General features: G+C 48.2%; 1 protein-coding gene across 1 annotated transcript in view; it reads left to right on the forward strand.

Annotated features, from left to right (window-relative positions):
• TMEM178B (transmembrane protein 178B) overlaps positions 1–20,235 on the forward strand; it is a 378,707-nt gene that overhangs the window by 333,756 nt on the left and 24,716 nt on the right. Inside the window, exon 3 of the mRNA XM_053553609.1 lies at positions 4,393–4,530. Within this exon, the coding sequence (XP_053409584.1) occupies positions 4,393–4,530 (138 nt within the window). The remainder of the gene's footprint in view (positions 1–4,392; positions 4,531–20,235) is intronic.

Below are 20,235 nucleotides of genomic sequence, written 5' to 3' on the forward strand. Positions count from 1 at the left end.
CTGGGGTGCAGAAGATAAGTGTCTGTCTCATGTCAACGGAAAAGAACCCAGAGTCTATAAGGTGGTTTATTCTGAGCCAAATAGATGCAGCCGTGGCCCAGAGACCCAACCATAGGAAGACTCTGGCATGTGGTCTCACTGTGGTTGGGCTACAATTGGTTTTATACATTTTTAAGGGAGTCAGAAATTACACAGGAAGTTGTATATCAGTATATATTTGGTTTCAGGCCAAGCCAAGGCATCCATTGGTTTGGCCTAAAAAGACAGGACATGTTGAACTGGGACTTGAAGGTTATTGGTGGGTTTAAAGATTCTTTGGTTTATAATTGGTTAAGAAATGAAGCTTTGTCTATAGGCTTGGAATGTTTTAGTTAAAGAAATCTGTTAATCAGAGACAAGTCACCAGACGTACATGGGATGCCAAGACTCAAAGAATCTGTTAAGTTGATGACCTGCAGGTTAAACCTTTGCCTTACATGGCCTTAGGCCTATTTATGATTTTGTATCTTACTGTTACAGAGAATAACTCCAAAAGGGCTGGTGAGTAACTAGATATGTCTGACCTCCCTTCGGCCAAGAGGGGCCCATTCGGTCAGTGGCAGGGCTCCAGATTTTATTTTCCTTTATACTCAGAACTTTTGGAAGAGAAATTATTGCCTCCATTCCCTGCCTTTCTGTCTTTTCTTTTGTTTTCTAAGTAAAACACTTTGCTCTTATCCCCCAGTAATTGTCACCTTACCTCTTTCTCTGACTTGCATTTCCCTTTTATTTCCCTGCCCAATTTCCCTCCCTGGTTAGAGTGGACAATGCTTACTGTGACCCATTATCCATTCCATCCCACTGGCAGTAACTTTGCCCACTTGGGTCTGTAGAACCCAGGGAACTAGTGTTCCAACGAGCAAGGCCAAGTGAAGGGCAGGCCTCAGCAGGTCAGTGCCTGCCTCAGGGAGGGGTCAGCAGGGTCAGCCTCACTAGTGCTGCCAAAGGGGACAGGGTTTCCCCTAGACCAGCAGTTCTCAACCTGTGGGTCGCGACCCCTTTGTAGCAATGAAAATACATCCTGCATATCAGATATTTACATTGCGATTCATAACAGTAGCAAAGTTACAGTTATGAAGTAGCAACAAAAATAATTTTATGGTTGGGGGTCACCACAACATGAGGAACTGTATTAAAGGGTCACAGCATTAGGAGGCATTAGGAAGGTTAAGAACCACTGCCCTAGACAGACCCACCCTCATGCACCACAAGGGAAGGGCCCAGAAGAGGAATGTGCTGCCTTCTTATACCTTCTAGTTTTTTGTTTGCTTGTTTTTGTTGATACATAATATTTGTACATATTTATGGGGCATGTGTGATATTTTGATACATGCATAGAACGTGTAACATCAGTCAGAGTATTTAGGACATGCATCACCTTGAGCATTTATCTTTTTTTTTTTTGCGTTGGGAACATTCCAGATCTTCTCTTCTAGGCACTTTGAAATATACAATTCATTGTTAGCTATAGTCCCCCTGGTCTGCTGTGGAACATTAGAACTTCTCTCCTAAGTGCGTGTTTCATCCCACTGACCAACTGCTCATTGCTGCCCCTCCCGCCCCCCACACACCCTTCCCAGCTTCCGTTATCAATCTTCCTCCTCTTCACCTCCATTAGATCCTCTTTATTAGCTCCCATGTGTGAGTGAGAACATGCAATGTTTGTTTTTCTGTGTCTGATTTAATTCACTTAACATCTACTTCCATGGACTTCTATTTCCATCTATGTTTGTGCAAATGACAGGATCCTATTTTTCTTAATGAACAAATAGCATCCTATTTTGCATACCTACCAGATTTTCTTTGACCATTCATCTGTTGATGGGATCTTTAGCATGGTATTGGTTAAAAACTGACACACAGACCAATGGAACAGAAGGAACACCCAGATAGAAAGCCACATGTTGGGTGGCGCTTGTGGCTCAGTGAGTAGGGCGCCGGCCCCATATACCGAGGGTGGCGGGTTCAAACCCAGCCCCGGCCAAACTGCAACAAAAAAATAGCCGGGCGTTGTGGCGGGCGCCTGTAGTCCCAACTGCTCGGGAGGCTGAGGCAGGAGAATCGCGGAAGCCCAAGAGCTGGAGGTTGCTGTGAGTCCTGTGACGTCATGGCACTCTACCGAGGGCAGTAAAGGGAAACTGTCTCTACAAAAAAAAAAAAAGAAAGAAAGAAAGAAAGCCACATGTTTACAGCCAACTATTTTTGACAAAGGTGCCAGGAACACTGGGGAAAGGATACTCTGGTCAATAAATTGTTGGCTAATAGAAGCATTGGCAGCAGAGGGTATCCCATTTCCAGGTATCAATCCAGATGGATTCACATTTCAAGTTGAAAACTTTTCTCCACTGAGGAGGCCGTTTAGGCCCTGATCACTCAAGTCCCTTGTTGGGGTGGAGACAGCAGTGACTAGGATGCAGGCTGGTGGCGTGGAGAGAGCATTTGGGGAGATGGAAGTCACAGCCAGCAAAGGTGGTCCAGTAAGAAGTGAGGAATGCTTCTTCCTGCTCTGCTGTGCTCCCGGCGGGCTGTGGCCCGTCCTGCAGGAAGCTTAGTTCACAGGCTCCTACTGTAATCTCATGATGCTTTAACTAAGTTTCATCAAACACACGGTGTCCTTGGCAGTTCCCATAAGTGACCATAACGAATATTACTTCTGCTTGGCTGGGGCAGGCACCCCAGGTCAGCGAGGGGAGACAGGGAGGGCTGGAAAGAGAAGGAACCTGCCCCGTGGCTCACCGGAGACTTCTGTCCATCATGAGGGCTTTATCCTGCTGTCTCTGTGGGTCCACCTCACGAGAGGTGGGGGGGGGGCAAGGGTCTGCTAGTGTCTGATGGGCAGTGTCAGGACAAGAAAGTGGGCCAGATCCCTTGACAGAGGGGCCTCGGGCCAGACTGTGCCAGCCTTTCTCTGTTGTGCTTCCCCATAGGACAGCTGAAGGGAGAGTGAGGAAAGGAGGGGTAAGACACACTTGTGAGACCCCAAGTCGTTCCCCACAGAAACCTGTGGGGTATTTGCTCCTCAGGGGTACAAAGAGACTGGGCAGCAGCTGGTGTTCTTGCATGTTCTCAGGACCCCTTCCCATCACCTCCCACTCCCACCTTTCCCTTTGAGAGAGGGAAATGGCTATAGGGTTCTTCAGGCTGTTCTGCAACCCGCTGGGGGAGGCCAGACCCCTGGGCAGATGCAGGAAAAAGGATTTTGCTCTTGTGTGGGCACCAGCAGGGTGGGGCTGGGCTGGGGCGCAGGCTTGGATGGGGAGGTGTGGAGAAGGGTTGGGGCAGTGGAAGGAGAGGGTGGCATGAGGTAGGGAAGGAATGTAGGATGAGAAAGGTGCCAGAAGCTGCTGGGCCTGGGGTGCAGGGGCACATGGAGGGAGGTGTGAACGCAGCTCTGGCTGCCGCTGGGTGCAGGGGGCAGCTGGGAGACGTCAGGCCGAGCCAGATGCTGAGTGGCTGACTGAGCCATGGCAGAAGCTCTGCCTTCTCCCTTCTGCTAAGTCCACTGCCTTTCCCGACAACCCTCTGCCTCCCAGAGCTGATGGGCCAGCCAGGTATGGGGTGGGGAAGGGGTTGATTCAGAAAGTTGGGACGTCCCAGGGTGGAAGGGCAGAAACTAGTGCAAGAAGGGGCTGCTCCAGGCACACATGGAGCGCGTGGTGCATGATTCCCTACCCCACAGCCCCCATGTGGGGAAGCCTGGGCCCCGAGCCTATGCACAGCGGAAGGACCAAGCATCAAAACCCCAAACCCACAGCCTGTCCTTACAGTTGACCTCCTAGAGCAGTGGTTCTCAAGCTGTGGGTTGCAACTCCTTTGTAACAATGAAAATACATCCTGCATATCAGATATTTACATTATGATTCATAACAGTAGCAAAATTACAGTTATGAAGTAGCAACGAAAATCATTTTATGCTTGGGGGGTCATCACAACATAGGAACTGTATTAAAGGGTCACCGCATTGGGAGGTATTAGGAAGGTTGAGAACCACTGCCCTGGAGAGACCAGCAAAGCCTGGAGGGAAGGGCTGGGGCCTTGGCAGGTGCAGCCTGACTGCCCAGCCCTGCCCAACTTGAACCATTTCTCTGATTCTCAGCGCCTTGGAGATTCTGAGCGATGTTGGGGTTGGGACTGGGAAGCCACATAGGTGAGGATCCATGTCCCAGTTCCAGCCCTTACCAGTGGCCACTGTCACGTGATGGTCTCCCTGAACTGTGGTAGCATGATTTTACACAAGAGGACCAGGTCACCCAGGGGCTCTCTCCTCTCTGAAAGGGTGGGTGGCCTTTCTGCCCTTAGGGCCCTCTCCCCGAGTCCCAGGCGCGGACACTGACTGTTGCTCTCTTCCCACAGACCTGCGCAGAATGACGGCCGGCTTCATGGGTATGGCGGTGGCCATCATCCTCTTTGGCTGGATCATCGGTGTGCTGGGCTGCTGCTGGGACCGGGGCCTTATGCAGTATGTGGCAGGGCTGCTCTTCCTCATGGGAGGTGAGGCCGTGGGCTGGGGTGGGGTGGGTACTTGAGTCCTGGGAGAATGGCTGAGAGGGTGTGACAGAGGGGACCATGACTGGACTGAGCTCCTCTCAATCTCTCGTCCACAAGCATTCTCTGTAGCTAAATTCTTAGCTACTCACCACTGTACCAGCTGTTGGGGTTGCACAGGGAAATAAAGCATGGTCCTCACCCTCCGGGGATCTGACTGCCTGGCATGGAAGAGAGATGTTTATGGAAATGATGATGAGGCTTGTGGTTGTAGCAGAAGAAGAAGCCTGCGCCCAGGAAGCATCTGGGCATTTCATACACAGGCTCTGACTTCAGTGTGGGAAGCAGGTGCTTTATGAACAGTGTCCCCTCAAAGCCCATCTTCACCCTTGACTTGTAGGTGCTGAAGTGCTCCCTTTTCAAATATGGAAGTAGTGGGATGCTATCTTACATCCATCTCTCTCTATGGCTGTAGTAATGGCCACAGGACCAGTCCTGTAGTATCTGCTGTGCCTGAGAACTGCAGAGCTACCTGGGAACAGGTTCTAGTTCATGGGACATGAAAGTTAACCCAGGCGTCTGGTGCCTGTTCCCTTCCCTGAAGAGTTAAAATGTGTTTTTTGGTCTTCTGGTTTAAGTCTCAGTCCAAAGCTGACGTTGACCATTGGGGCATGTCCACCACAGTCTACTCTTCAGAAAATGGTAGCTGGATGGACTGAGTGGGGCTCCATTGAAGGAGAATTGGATAGCTGGGCGTCGTGGCAGGTGCCTGTAGTCCCAGCTTCTTGGGAGGCTGAGGCAGGAGAATCATGGAAGCCCAAGAGCTGGAGGTTGCTGTGAGTCCTGTGACGTCTTGGCACTCTACTGAAGGCAGTAAAGTGAGACTCTGTCTCTACCAAAAAAAAAAAAAGAAGGAGAGTTGGGCTTGGACAGAGGGAATAAGAAATATTTATGGAAAGAAAGGAAAGTGAATCTTATATATGGAAATGTCATTTAGGTTTAGTGCCCTGTGCAGATGCCTAACTTGAGTCCCTTTGGTGAACCACTAGGCTCTGGATTTCTGAGCAGAGGCAGAAGGCAGAGGGAGGGCACCATGCTGGCTTTTTATTTATAGGTCAAGCTGGGGAAGTAAGGGCTTGCCGCTCCAGGTATATACAGAGAGCACTAGGCTATGAACTATGGGGGAAAAGGAGAGACTTGTAGGATTAGACTGAGGGCCTGGAGGTTTACCCTTATTTCCTTTTTTTCTTAAGATAGAGTCTCACTCTGTTGCCCTAGGATAGAGTGCTGTGGCATCATCATAGCTCACAGCGACCTCAAACTCTTAGGCTTAGGGCAGTCCTCATGCCTCAGCTTCCTAGTAGCTGGGACTACAGGCACCTGCCACAATGCCCAGCTAATTTTCCTCTTTTAGTAGAGATGGGGGGTCTCACTCGTGCTCAGGCTGGTTTCAAGCTCCTGAGCTCAAGGATCGGCCTCCCAGAGTGCTAGGACTATAGGCATGAGCCACCGTGCCCAGGCCCCTTATTTCCTTGAAGCACAGTCGTTCTGTGTCAAAGACAAACCATGGCTTTCCAAGGAGTAATGCCCAGGGCTACCAAACCTCTGCCACCTGAGGGTCAGGATGTTTCACTCCATGGCAGAAGCTGGGGGAGGGAGCGGGTAGCTTGGCTCTTTCTAGCAGTTCCCCTACTCTTCCTCTGGTCTCCCACAGAGACAGAAGCCAACAATATCAGCCACTCTTGCTTCTCTGTGCCCCAGTGTCCCCTCAGTGAAACAAGGAGTGAAACGGATCTGATTATATCCACGTTATATTTCCGAGGTGGAACCCTTCTTATTTCCCCTTTCCAGTCAGAATCTCACATGGACCCCCAAAATGTAAGAAGATGTAAGATGTCTGTAGTGGGTGTTCTGAGACTCTTTTTGGCATACAAAGACGGGCTCTAGTCAAACAAGGCTTTCCTAAGGCTCTGACATGTCTCCCAGGAATCTGAGGACAGCAGAGCGAAGAGGCCTCAGGCAGAGCAGGAATATGGCGGGCCCTGGGTCTGACTCCCTTTCATCTCAACCTTTTTTGTGGCATTTGAGGCTCCTAAACACATTTTTTCTGTTCTCCTCTCTCTTCAGGCCAGGCAAGAGGCTCTGATCCTGCCTGGGTGCTCCATCCCTGGTGATCCATCTCTGGTCAACCTTTTGACAACTTCCTCCTGAATAGCCTAAGTCTGTGTCCAGAGAAATACAATATGATTGGATGGTTTATCTTTCTTGGCCAGGCCACCACCAGTGGTCAGACAATAAAGGGCCAGGACCGAGTGACAGCCACTGATCAATAGCTGTGATGCTGGTGGGGTCATTGGGATACTTCACACTCGCCCGAGACCTTGTTGGGCGCCCTTGCAAGGGTGTAGGGGCAGACAGTGAAGGTGGGAGGGGGCCCGGAGCTTTGTTCCCCCATTGCTGAGGCTTCTCTCAGCAGCCCAGGATTCTGGGGAAGGCCGTCTGAGAGCCCTGGGCTTGATCGGGAATGCGAGGCTACTTCGCATTCAGTGAATGCGTGGAAAGCCCAGGTGGGGCTTCTCAGCCGCTGCACATTCAGTCACCTAGAGAGCTTTCAGAAAATACTGATACTGAGCGGGAGCTGAGCAAGGGGCGTACACAGCTGTACAGAGTAACTTGGTGGACACAGGAGACACAGAACAGGGAGGGAATGAGGGAACTAGCAGATAAGAAATTGCCTATTGGATATAATCTACACTATTTAGATGATGAGTATATAAATATTTAGACTTCGTGATGCAATTCAGCTTTGTGTAACAAAAATCACTTCTATCCTCCAAATCTAGATTAAGAAAAAGAACTGATGCTCGGATCTCATGCTGGACCAATCCAAGCACAGCTTCTGGAGTTGATTTTAGTGAGCAACCAGAATTGAGAACCAGTGAATAGATGAACTTTAAAGTTCATTCCAGCTCTAACATTTTATGGTACTAGGGATGAATTGGTTGGCCATGATCTCTCCTGGGTCTTTTCTCTTTGTTTTGTTTTTTCTTACCCTGGCCTTGTAGGACTTTTTCTCCAAACCTTATTCAGTAAGAGATAGGGCTAGGGAAGTGCCATGAAGGAACTTAAGTTTTTACTAGGAAGGCCCGCCCAAGCCCTGGTTACTGGGAGGCCCAAATAAATCTGCTTTTCTAGTCCAGTCAATCTGTTTCCCTAAATGGCAAAACTGTACTTTATGATAAAGTGTTAGCCTCAAGGAGAGGGGTGGAGATGGGACGGAGCAAACCCATCTCATCCACAGACTGTTTAGCCTTGTCATCCATCCTGGCACTTTGTTACTGTGTCCTCAGTAAAGTTATGTCCTCCTGGAAGAGTCTGGGGAGGGAAATGGTATCCACATGCCTTGTGGTTACAGCCAGGCCAGGCTCCAGCAGAAGGGGCTGGAGAGCAAAACCACCAAGAGCTGATCCCTTGGATGTTGGTGTTTTTTGGAAGATGACACTTGAAGGGGTGGGAGGGCAGTCCCTGCCTACTGTAGTCGAAGTCTTTTCCAACTGGGCTAGACACAGCCCCGGAATCCAGAGCCCAGGGCCGCTGCCTTAACCATGAGGAAGGAGGGGGGGAGGGAACTCAGGGGCAGAAGCTGCCCTTCCCCACTCTGAGAGCTTGGGGAATCCACCTGGAGATGGTGCGTCAACCTTCATCAACTCTCAGAACCTGAGCAGTCCCTGTCCTCCAGGAGCTAATCACCAGGGGTTGACCTGTTGAAGAATTTGGAGAATCGGCTGCCTATTACAGGCACCTCATGGACACAGGAGAACAGTCAGTCACTCAAACTACAGAGATTTACCACAGCATGGGACAAAGTGCCCCACAGCCTTAACTTGCACCCAGGTTGGAGTCGCAGGCTCCTATAGCTGAGTACAGACAGGTGACCAGGAGGGTGGATTGGGCTGCAGGTAAAAAGAACAAGTAGGGCCAGCAGCAGCAGTGTCCAGAGTTGGCCAGGCAAGGGTGTGGTAAGTAGGAGGGACAGCAAGAGTGAAAAGGCAAATCTAGGCAAGAGTCCAGAGATGGAATTGCAGGTGACTTCAGAGGGCCCAAATGAAATGGGGCAATTCTATTCATAGGCCTTTCTCTGTTCCCATATGAAGGAAGATGGCCTGCACTGGCCACTTCTCTGCTCCTGATCTATCTATTTCTGGGTTCGAATGAGGGCACCTCACACCTTGTGAAATAACTAGCAACAAATTGTTTGATCAACGCTTAGCCCAGAAGAGATGATTCATTAAGTAGGGCAGCTTTGCTGGGCCAGGAGGCCTGGGGTGGCAGGGTGGGGAGAGGATCCACCACCTGGCAGGGCCTTCTGGGGAGAATCTCGCCCAGACTGGCACAGAACCATTGGGTGCCAGCAACTGTCTTGATGAATCATCAGTGATATTCAGAAGCTCAGGGTCGGGATGCCACAGCGGAAAGGCAGCATGGTGAGGAGCATGTGACTGCTAAGGGTCCTCGTGATTCCCTCGAGGTGCACCTCGGCACCACGTCATGGATACAGGTCTCCAGGATGAGTGTAAACATCCGTCCCATGCCCCAGTCCATCCAAACCCGCTCACACACTCTCTCACACTCCCTGGAAGATGCCGTCACCCCCAGCTCCGTTCAGCTCCGAGGCCTGTCATCCTACTCTAGGCTAAAGCCACAGCCACCTCTTAGACAGCCTGCTTCACTCTGGCCACTCTAGTGTCTGTCCTTCTCAGAGCTGGTTAGCTTCATTTTTTTAAACTATAAATTAGATGTGTCATTCTTCAGCTGCCAGTGGTCCAGTGGCTTCTAGTTGAACTTGAACTCCTAGAAGGATGGTCTGGCTCATGCTGCCCATCTCACCTCCCTTTCTGTCCTTCCCCCTACACTCAGTCGCTCCTGCCACCCTGTCTGCCCTTGTCTCGTGTAAGACATGAGGTTGTACTTCAAGGCCCTGGAGTAGGCTGATCCCTTTGTCCATAGTATTTTCCCGCAATACCTCATGGATATCTCTCTCCTGAAGTTCACATTCTAGCCCCACAGAGAGGGCTTCCTTGACCACCAAATCCATGAAGCCTCCCAGATCCTCCCTACATTTTAATTATTTTAATTTTCTGCAGCGTACTTCACTATTTGTACTGAAATGTTTGTTGTTGTTGTTGTATTTTGGTTTGGGTTGATTTATTAGCATCTTAAACAACACTGTGAGAGGCTGAGCCAGGAGGATTATTTGAGCCCAGCAGTTTGAGGTTGCTATGAGCTAGGCTAAGGCCTTGGCACTCTAAGCCTGGACAACAGAGTGAGATGCCGTCTCAAAAAGACAAAAATTATCTTCACAGATTCCATGGATCAGAATTTCCAGCATAGCATAACTGGGTTCTTTGTCAAGGGTCTCACAAAACTCTATTCATAATGTCAACTGGGGTCGAGGATCTCATCGGAGGCTTGCAGACCTCTTCCAGGATCATGATGTTGGCATAATTCATCCCTTTGTACCTGTAGAAGTCACGGAGGCTTTCTTGTTCAAGGCCAGCAGGAAGGCGAGTCTCTGACTTCTTCCATGTCTGACCTCTAGACTGGCTTTATTTTCTTTCTCATAAGCACAATGGAATACTATTTTCTGTGTTGTATTTCAGTTGATCTTTTTTTAGAACAATTTTTGAGTTACAGAAAAAATGAGCAACAGATAGTAGAGAGAGTTACTGTTACCCATCCATACATGTCCCTTGTTACTAACATATTGCATTAATATGGCACATTTATTACAGTTAGTGATTAAGCCTTGGTCCTTTATTAACTGAAGTCCATAGTTAGATTCCCTTTCACCTGAGGTCCTTTCCTAGCATAGGTCCCCGTCCAGGACACCACACTGCATTTAGTTCTCATCTCTCCTTAGGCTCCTCCTGGCTGTAACAGGTTCCTAGGCTTTCTTTGTTTTGATGGCTTTGGCCATGTTAAAGAGTACTGGTCTGATGTTTTAAACTGGGTTAGAGCTTGGAAGAGGCAGATCACAGAGACAGAGTGTCATTTCAACACAATTTATGACTGTTGATGTTGCCCTGACCACTCAGCTGAAGTAGCATTTGTCATGTTTCTCTATTGGAAAAATTATTCTTTTCCCCCCAATTTCCATACTGGAAAGAAGCCACAATGTGTAACCCATGTTTGAGGAGTGGGGGTTTTAAGATAGAGTGCTAGGATGGAAACGCTCCTTTCGGATGGAATGTGCACATAAATTATTTGAGCCAGGTGTGGTGGCTCATGCCTGTAATCCCAGAACATTGCTAGAATGAGGAGGGAGGATTGCTTGAGATCAGGAGTTCAAAACCAGCTTGGGTAAGAGAGCCCATCTGTACAAAAAACCCTAAAAAATTAGCTAGGCATGGTGTTGCACGCCGGTAGTCCCAGCTACTTGGGAGGCTGATGCAGGAGGATCCCTTGAGTCCAGGTGTTTAAGGGTAAGGTGAGCTGTGATTGCACCATTGCACTCCAGCCTGGGTGACAGAGTAAGATCCTATATCTTTAAAAAAAGAGAGAGAGAGAGTTTGAGACCAGCCTGAGCAATAGCAAGACCTTGTCTCTACTAAAAATAGAAAAACTGAGGCAAGACGATCACTTGAGTGCAAGATCTTGAGGTTGTTGTGAGCTATGATGCCATTCTATTCAGGATGCCAGAGTCTCAAAAAAAAAAAAATAATATTTGGAATTCTTTTCTATGTGAGATTTCTCCCTGTTAATTTATTCACTCATTTATTTATTCAGTCATTTATTTATATCATTGTAGACTCTTGGACATTTATTTTATATTCCGGGTTACCATCTAACACAACTGGGTTTCATTGCTCTCATTGTCCCAGCTTTGGCCATTGGGAGCTATTTCAGGTGGCTCTTGTGCCCCCTCGACTTACCCCTCTCAGTGTGGGGTTTTGTTTGGGGTTGGTTTTTGGTCGTTTTTTGTCTTTTTGTCTCTATTCTCAGTGTGGGGTTCTGTTGGGGGTTGTTTTTGGTTGTGCACATGGCTTCAGGCACTACAAGGTACTCTAGGCTCATCTGATATATTTCCTGCCCCTGTCCTAGAATCAGCCACTTCTCCAAAGAGCCCTGTTTTCTTGTATTGGAGAAAAGTGTCCGAAACCAAGATCTGGGCACCAGGTGTCTGAAATGTTTTAACACTCTGTATTGTTCATTGTCTCTCTCCCTGAACTGAGATGTAAGCTCGATGAGCCCCAGAGCCATGTCTGGAATGCCCTCGCTAAGGGATCTCCATGCTGGGAACAATATCTTGCACTCTTAATAAATACTTGTGGAAAAACGCATTAGAAAAGTGGATTATGTGCAGCAAGCAGAAAGTATTTTGTTTTTGTTTTAGTAGGGCAGCAGTTCTTCCAAAAAGTACCCTATCTTTTCTTCTGTTCCTGTCTAATCATCTCCCTTTCGTGGCATTCTGTATCCTCTTTTTTGTCTCTATTCTAACAGTCCTAGTGTCTGTACTTCTGCTATAAAATGTCTCAAATTCTTTCTGGAGGTAGAGTATGAATTACACAGGAATTCATAGAGACCTCTATGGCTGTAGCTTGGACTCATAGACTACTACTATAATAGAAGGGGCGCCCGAGACCAGCCAGTTCTTCCTCCCTGTGTCTCCAGGTAGGAGTATTTATGTCAAGTTGTCCTAGGTCACCCGGCTAGTGGGTGGCAGACCGGAGCTGGAACCCGGCCTGGGGCCTAGCCTGCATTCTTGCAGCCCACTTGCCGCCTCTGTCTTCAGCACCCCACGTTGAAGATCCCTGTGACCCTGCCACATGCTTCTTCCCACATGGGCACGACTCCTGTTGTGCAGTTCTAAGCAGGTGCCAGCATTCCTAGATTCTCTCTCCATTGCCTCGTGTCCCTTGCCGTGCTCCCTCTTTCCTTCCCCTCCCTCCCTAAAGCACAAAGGGGCACATGGAGGATGTCATGGCCAGAACCAAGGGCATGGGTGCTAATGAGAAAAGGAAATCATTAAAGTTTCTTTTTCTACCACCTGTGATCAGTGTGACCTTTTATACCTTCCCAGCCAGTCAGGGAGAAGGAAGAGAATGCCCTGAAGCAGCTCAGGCCATTATGTTTGAGTGATTGCAGTGATTTGCAAACCAGTGATGCCAAGTGTCTGGCATCTGGACCTGCTCCACCTAGCTCACCAGAGAGCAGCTGAGCTGTGCCGTGAACTCCCAGACACTCAGCATAATGGCCCTCTTCTCATAGACAAAGACCTTGTTTGGTAGAGGCCTAACAATTATGAAAACCAGAACCCTAAAAGGAAAAGTTCAAGGCAATGGGAGCCTTGCCTGGGGGGACTGTTTATTTTAAGCAGAAAAGTGATTTCAGGGATCCTATAAAGTAGAACAATGTCCAGGTTTCCCTATCGGCCTTTCCTTTCCAGCCTCTTCACGCTGTTATTCCACAGCTGGGGCTGTGTTCCTGTAAGTCCAGGAGGCACTGTGCCTCCCACATCATGACTCCATGTCATGATTTCAGGGCTCATGGGTCAGAGAGGGACACATGGAGTGAAGAACCATGTAAGTGAAATGTTCTAAGGAGAGGGAATAAATTTAATAGTCCAATGACCTACCGTGATGCAAAGCTTGTATAAGCCCTCAATAAATGGTAGTTGTTACTGTCATACGTATAGCCTCAGTGAAGTTCCTTCTAACAGGCAGTGAAGTGTCCATAATTTGTCATGCCCAACCAAGGGAAACTCTGATATAAAACCCATCTGCTACCCTGCTAGTCTGCTTTTATAGTTGTAGCTAAGATTTCACTGGACCATCACAACTCTTCTGACTGTCTTAAAATCTTTATTTCAAGACCCTGAGCAGAGGTTCACAAACTATTTCAGACTCTAGAATATGTTTTATCCCTTGGAAGGTGCATATTTGAATATTTATTAGCATTTTTGCTAATTACAGTCAAACCAAGTCTTGGAGGGATACATTGGGTCAGTAAAAGATGTCTGGGGCAGGAGACACAATGTCAGGAAGGTTGAAAAATAACAACCAGGCTTGTCTAATGGAGAGGGAGTGGATGAATCAATTACTCCAGCAGCCCAGGAAGGCTTCATTTTACTTTGAAGTTGGAGCAGACCTTCAATGAAGTTGGAGTTACACATCTGCCATGCAGTGGGACCAGGCCCTATTATGGACGTGGGCTTCAAAAGAGAACAGTAGGCAGCCTTGGCCCTGTAAACCCAAATCTGATCCATGAAGGCCACTCCATAATGCTGCATAACCCTCCTGTCAAACATTCACCAAAGCCACAGTGCCACATAGTCACCAGCACAGGACATGCTTTGTTAGTGAATTGCCACCTGGAAATGTGAAGACAGAGCAGACTCTGGAAGGAGGTGAAAGGGAGGCATCCGCGGCTTCTTTGGGAGGCACCGACCCTTGTCTATACTTGCACTTGAGCTGCCTTCCATTCCTTGCCATGCAGCCAGGGGTGAAGTAGAATCATGCAGCTGAAGGAGAGGATTATGATTTTGTTCTGGAGAACTAGTCCAGGACCAAAGGCCTCTGGGACTAGCCCCATGGTCTTGGGAAAGTTGCTTACCCACCTCTCATGCCTTGCTTTCATCTTCTCATCCACAAAAGAGGGTCAATCACAGAAGCCACTTCAAGCATAACTGAGAATTGTATTATAGTTAAGTCTTGTGAAAGGCTTATAGCCGTACCTGGCATTGTTATCAATACATTGTAAAATATTTTTATTTTAGTTAATAACCACCTTCGTTGTGTGACAGTCTTCCCTGAGCTGCCTCACGCCATCACTACTAATGCCTCACAAACATACTGCATGCCATGGGGAGGAGGAAGGTGGAATCTCTCTGGCTAGTCACCCCCACTCATTCATTCAACAAACACTGATTGCCTATTATGTGCCAGACACTCCTGAGCACTTGGGATATGATGGGGAATAGGACAAAAGTCCTCATGAGCTTACAGTTTAGTCGGAGAGACAGACAAAAAAATATATGATGTGATGTTAAGTAACAAGAACTAGGGAGGAAAATAAAGGTGAAAGGAGACTGGGACAGGACATGGTCGTTGGAGAGGGTGTGGAGGCCTCTCAGCATGAAGTCCAGTGCCTGGACAGACTTGAATGGCAGGGGCAGGAAGCTGTAGGAATACTTGGGCTGGGTTGTGCCTGGCAAATGAGTAGCCAGTGCAAGGGACCCAGGAGGGGAGTGAGCTTCTGCCCTGCCCTCTCTATGCTTCTCAGATTGCCCTGGACTTTTCCCTGGGCAGCCACTTGATACTGTGTGACTTTTACCAGTGTCTCTGACTACTCAGAGTATCTACAGCTGGACGTCTTCCCTCCACCACTCCTGGTTTCAGTGAGTGGGAACGCTGTGTCCATGCCTGAGGAGGCCGGGGCGGGGCCGGGGCTGCCATGTGCCCCCTGGGGTGTTCCAGGGCTGCACAGCAGGGGAGTGTCCTGCTCCTCCAACCAGGACCAGCTACACAATTTGTGGGGCCCAGTGCAAAATGAAAACCCAGGAGTCCTTGTTTGAACATTATTAAGAATTTAAAAACTTTTTAACAATTTCAAGTGACAACGAAGTTTTTTTTTTTTTGTAGAGATGGTTTCACTTTATGGCCCTTGGTAGAGTGCTGTGGCATCACAGCTCACAGCAACCTCCAACTCCTGGGCTTAAGCGATTCTCTTGCTTCAGCCTCCCGAGTAGCTGGGACTACAGGCGCCCACCACAACACCCAGCTATTTTTTTGTTGCAGTTTGGCCGGGGCCGGGTTTGAACCCCCCACCCTCGGTATATGGGGCCGGCGCCCTACCGACTGAGCCACAGGCGCCGCCCATGACAACAAAGTTTTAAAGCAAGCAGACAGCTGCACAGACCAAATACCCAAGAAGCCAGCTCTGCCACTAGATTGACCCACTGTCAAATGGTCTGACCCCAGAATGCTGCAGCCTTTTGCTGGAGGGGCTTCCGGAGATCTCAAGAAATCTATTCTGCCTGGAAAGTCCCTTCTCCCCGACTCAGGCCATGTCTGCTGTGCTTAAGACCACCCTCAGTCTTTGATGACTGAATAATCACATGAAACACATGTGCCCCTTTCTTGCATCAAGAGCTGACTCCCCAAATACTGGAAACATAACCTGTTAATTAGACAAAACTGAGTTTATTGCCATTGTGATAGGGAGAACACCACCTTGCAAAACCTTGGTGGAGTCTCAGAGGGAAGAGGGAAGATCAGATTTATTGAGAATTGAGTTTCATTTAAGGCCATTATTTCATGGTGGCCATTTGATTAAGATCGGGCAAGAAGAATGATCATGTCCAGGTTGGTAGGAATGGCAAGGTGAGGCTTCTGAAGGGGGGATTCAAAGTACGTTGGGGTACATGCTGTCAGTTGATGCTTTTTTTTTTTTTTTTTTTTTGAGAAAAAGGAAAGAGAAGTTTATTAATTTGCCAACAAATGAGGAGAACGTCTGACTATCCTCTTAAAGTACCATTCTTCTCCCTTTAAACAAAAATTCAGAGATCAGAGCTTTTCAAGGGACTTTTCAAACACCCTTGGGCTATGGGTGTTTAACTGTAGCAACCTGGTTGAAGATCATTCCTGACTTCTTCTGATACACTTCCTCAGTTGATGCTTTTAATGGAAGAGTTGAAGGATATTTTTGGGAAGTTCCTGTAATGGACAATCAAATATTTACTTGGGCAGGGCTGTTCTGGAAGTGACAGGGAGATAGCAGAACAGCAACGCCCTGTTACTGCACAGGGAGGCCTGGTTTGGGGCCTCACTGTCCAGGCTGAGCGTGGCGGGAATGATTTTGAGTTCTCACTTAGGATGAGTGATTTCTCCACAGCCTGGTGCCCTCCTGGCTGTCCTGTTCCCACCTACACAGACATGTCTGAATTATTGCAAGAGTATAGCCAGACCCAGACTGGGCCCCTGACACCCTGAGGTCTCCACCTCTTGGCATGGACCCTGTCTTCCCTGGGGCAGCAATGACTGTACACTGCCTGGAGCTAGGGTCTCTTGCTTCCACATGACCATCCGCAAGTGAGGTGGGGTGGGGGAGGGCAGGCAGGAGACACCCACCCGAGAGGACAGGGTGGCCAAACGCCACCGCTGGGGTGGTCTTTGAGAAATAACAGGTTTTTCCAACACCCTTCAGTGGAAAACAGAAAGACCCAGAATGTGGTGGTGACTCCACAGTGCCTGATTGCCATGGAAACTTAGGTAATTTCTGAAGCAGCTTCAAAAGCCTCCCTCCCTGTGGCTCTTCTAGGATGTTCTTCTAGAGGTTGGTAAGCCTCAGAAAAAGGGAACTTGTCAGGCAAGCTTTTGGCCCTTGAAACAAGTCATAAATCAAAGAAAAATGCTGGTTTCTGAAGTAAATGGAGAGACCCCTCCTATTAGGCTTCAAAGCTGCTCCCAGGAAACAAGTGAGAGGCAGAGCAGACAGAAGTGGAGGGGAATCTTCTCTCTCCTTCCCCTGGGGGTAGGGAGTTGGGAGTGTTGAGAGTAGAGGGGTCAGTGACAGGTGAGAAGCCAGACCCAAGGAAGCAGGGATGGGAGCCTCCACTCTCCCAAGGCTCCTTGTCACTCCCACCTCTTGGATGACCGAGACATATTATAGGTCCCAGGGCCTGGAGGACGGGCCTGACTGGGGTACCAGACCAGACCCAGGGGCCCCTTGAGGCAGGCCAAGGCCACATCCTCAGTGAGCAAGTTAGAATGTGCAAACAGGACTTAGGATGCCAGCTCCTTCTGGGTCCCAGAGACTTGAGAACTGGCCCTCATCAGACAGCCAAGGCTCAGGGGCTTCCTCAGCCCCACGCTGTGCAGCCAGGTACACCCATGCCCAGGGAAGCATCTCTGCACTTCACTGTGAGTGAACCATATGAAGCCTGGCAAGGCTGGACTATTCAGCTATCCACACTGAACAGGGCCTTAAGGGATTAGGGGAGAGGGGCTTGGGAGGAGGGGGTCTCAAAGCCTTACCCTGGAGATGGCGTAAGGACCTGGCTGGCCCGAGCTGTCAGGAATTCTGCTCTAGTAGACACACACAGGCATCCTCACAGAACCCCGCTGCTGGGGCACGTGGCTAATGGCCTGTGTTTTATCACCAGGTCTAAAGTAATTGGAGAATGAGGGACCGTGCGAAGCTGCTGTCCCTCCCTGATATTCCGGAGCCCTCCTGATTTCAAACACACTTTCCTGCCATTGGATCATGTTTCCCTCCTGTGTTTTTGCTTGGGGTTTGAAAATACTCTCACACTATCTATAGATATCATCAAAAGGGCAGGGATGTCCCATATGTGGCTGTGAAAGAAGCAAGCCCATCCCCACTTTAGTGAATCACACAGACATGCCCACGGCTTATTAGTTATTAAAGGGATAACCAATCGGTAAGTGCCTACTAAGTCCTGGATGCTGCGGAAGCAAGGATAAAATAAGACCCATTCCGGCCTCCGAGCTGCTCACAATCTGAGAGAAGAATCAGACACCTAGTTCAATTAGTGCGATAAATTTGCTGTTTTCCTTTTCATGACCGACACCTTTAAATGCACACATTAAAAACAAAAGAATTCTGTATCTTCAGTAGAAAAGAGGACATCATCAATCTCCCCTTCCACAGTTCTTGGGAAGGAAGGTGTTGGTCACTTGTGAAAGGTGGAAAGAGGATCATTTATGACTTGGGTAACACTTTACAGTTCATAGAGCCTTTAAAGAGGGGGTTGTTTCATATGACCTTCAGGCCCCCTTAGGAGGCAGGTGGAAGAGGCAGAGAGGAAGAGGATGGGCTGTTCCAACATGGTGTCCTTCCATCTTCCTAGAGGTCCTTTAGGGTCAGCATTTCCACTCTAATTTGGTAGATAATTAACTAGAGTCGGAGAGCCGTGGAACAAGCTGACAGTCATGGAGTTAAATGGTGGAGCCTTAATCTAAAGGTTTCAGACAGATTCCTACTCTTTCTTCTATGTTCCTAGGAAGTGTGGAAGAAAAAAAGTGTACTGGGCAGGCCACCTGGGATGAGGACTTAAGCTTCGGCAGATGCAGGCTCGCTCACCTGCAAGTGTTCACATCCAAAAGCCATGGGGTCTTCCTCTGCTTCCGCCAACAAGAAGCAGCAAATGCTTGTTTGGGTTGGGACCTGAGGAAAGCAGATAAAGACAGCAAAAGAGAGTCACTTCTCCCACCACAATTTTAACCTCAAGCCCAGATGTAATGAAAGTCAAAGATCTGCAACCTTGGGCAAATTTATTCTTTATATCCCTCCCTTTGACCACCTGTCAAATCCTGTCTGCCTCATAGGGTGGTTGTGAGAATTAAATGAGTCGATGTATAAAATGCTTAGAACTGTGCCTGGCACCTAACGAGGACTTAGAACATTTTTATTAATGTGTGCTCCATTAAGCACCAACTCCTACCTTCTTTGCCGTTCTAAGAACTGGTTTAGAGAGTTTAAATACCTTGGCCAAGGTCAGACAGCTCCCAGAGCCAGGATTCAAACTCAAATCTATTTGACTCTGAAGCTGGGAGTTTAATTATCATGCAGTACTATCAACCAAATCATAATTAACTTCTTGACATATTTATGATCCTCAAACAGCTTGTGACCTGATAGGATAAGATGACCCTGCACAGACACCTCACCATGCTAGACAAAGAGTGTTGTTCTCGGGGTGGCAGAAAGGAGGAGGCTGGTTCTGTTCATGAGATAGCTCTTAGAGAAATAGGAAAATGAATCTCTTCAGCTAATATATGAACATTTTCATGTTTTGAGACAAGAGGCAAAGGTCAGGGCTCATGAGGCAAAAAAAGAACAATCCTTACTTATTACTCCCAGAGCTCCCCCACTAGCCCAGCTGCACCTGCTGGAGGCTGCTCTCTCTTCCTGCCATGTCTCCGAGGCTGCTTTCTTGGAGATATGCTTGTGCTTACACGTTCCACCTGTCACCTCTCCTTGACCTTCTCTTCCTGACCTTCCTGTGGTTTACCTGTCTCCATCTCTCCTGAAACTTTCATGTCTTGTCTTCCATGACAAGACATCATGAATTTTTCTTTTCTCCCTGCCTTTTCTGATTTCTGTGCCTTTTGTTCTATCTGTAGATGTGGCTTTTGACCCTCTTTTATTTTTCCCTATAAACATGTCACCTGTCAACAACACTCACCCTCACAGCGCTAATTATCTCTGCACATATGAATCTGGAACATGTGTATGGAATTGACAACTCGTGTTGTCAACTGTTCCTTAGACATTCCCACCCTCTGGAACCTCAAACATGCCTGTAAGTGGACTCATCCTTTAAGCACATACTGTTTACGTGCTAAGTGCGCCTGGCTGACTGCAGATGCCCAGCAGATGTCAGAGCCTATTTTTCCCTTCCCCCAAGGAAATGACCTAGTTTTCTTCATTTACTCAAAGATCAGTTTGTCACCTGAGTAATTTTTCACTTTTCTGTTTTCATCCTTACCTTTCCATCAATTGTCAATTGTCAATATCTGTCAGTGTTTCCTTGGCAATATTTTTTACAGCCCATTCATTCATTTCCATTCCCTGAGTGCTATCTGGGCTCTTATTACTGTTGCAGTAGTTTGGGAGCCATTTAGCCCTTGGTGGAAATCTCTGTCCCACCACTTAGTTGCCAACTTCTGAGCCTATATTTTCTCATCT

This window comes from Nycticebus coucang, chromosome 11 (assembly GCF_027406575.1).
Source record: "Nycticebus coucang isolate mNycCou1 chromosome 11, mNycCou1.pri, whole genome shotgun sequence".
NCBI classification, from domain to species: Eukaryota; Metazoa; Chordata; class Mammalia; order Primates; family Lorisidae; genus Nycticebus; species Nycticebus coucang.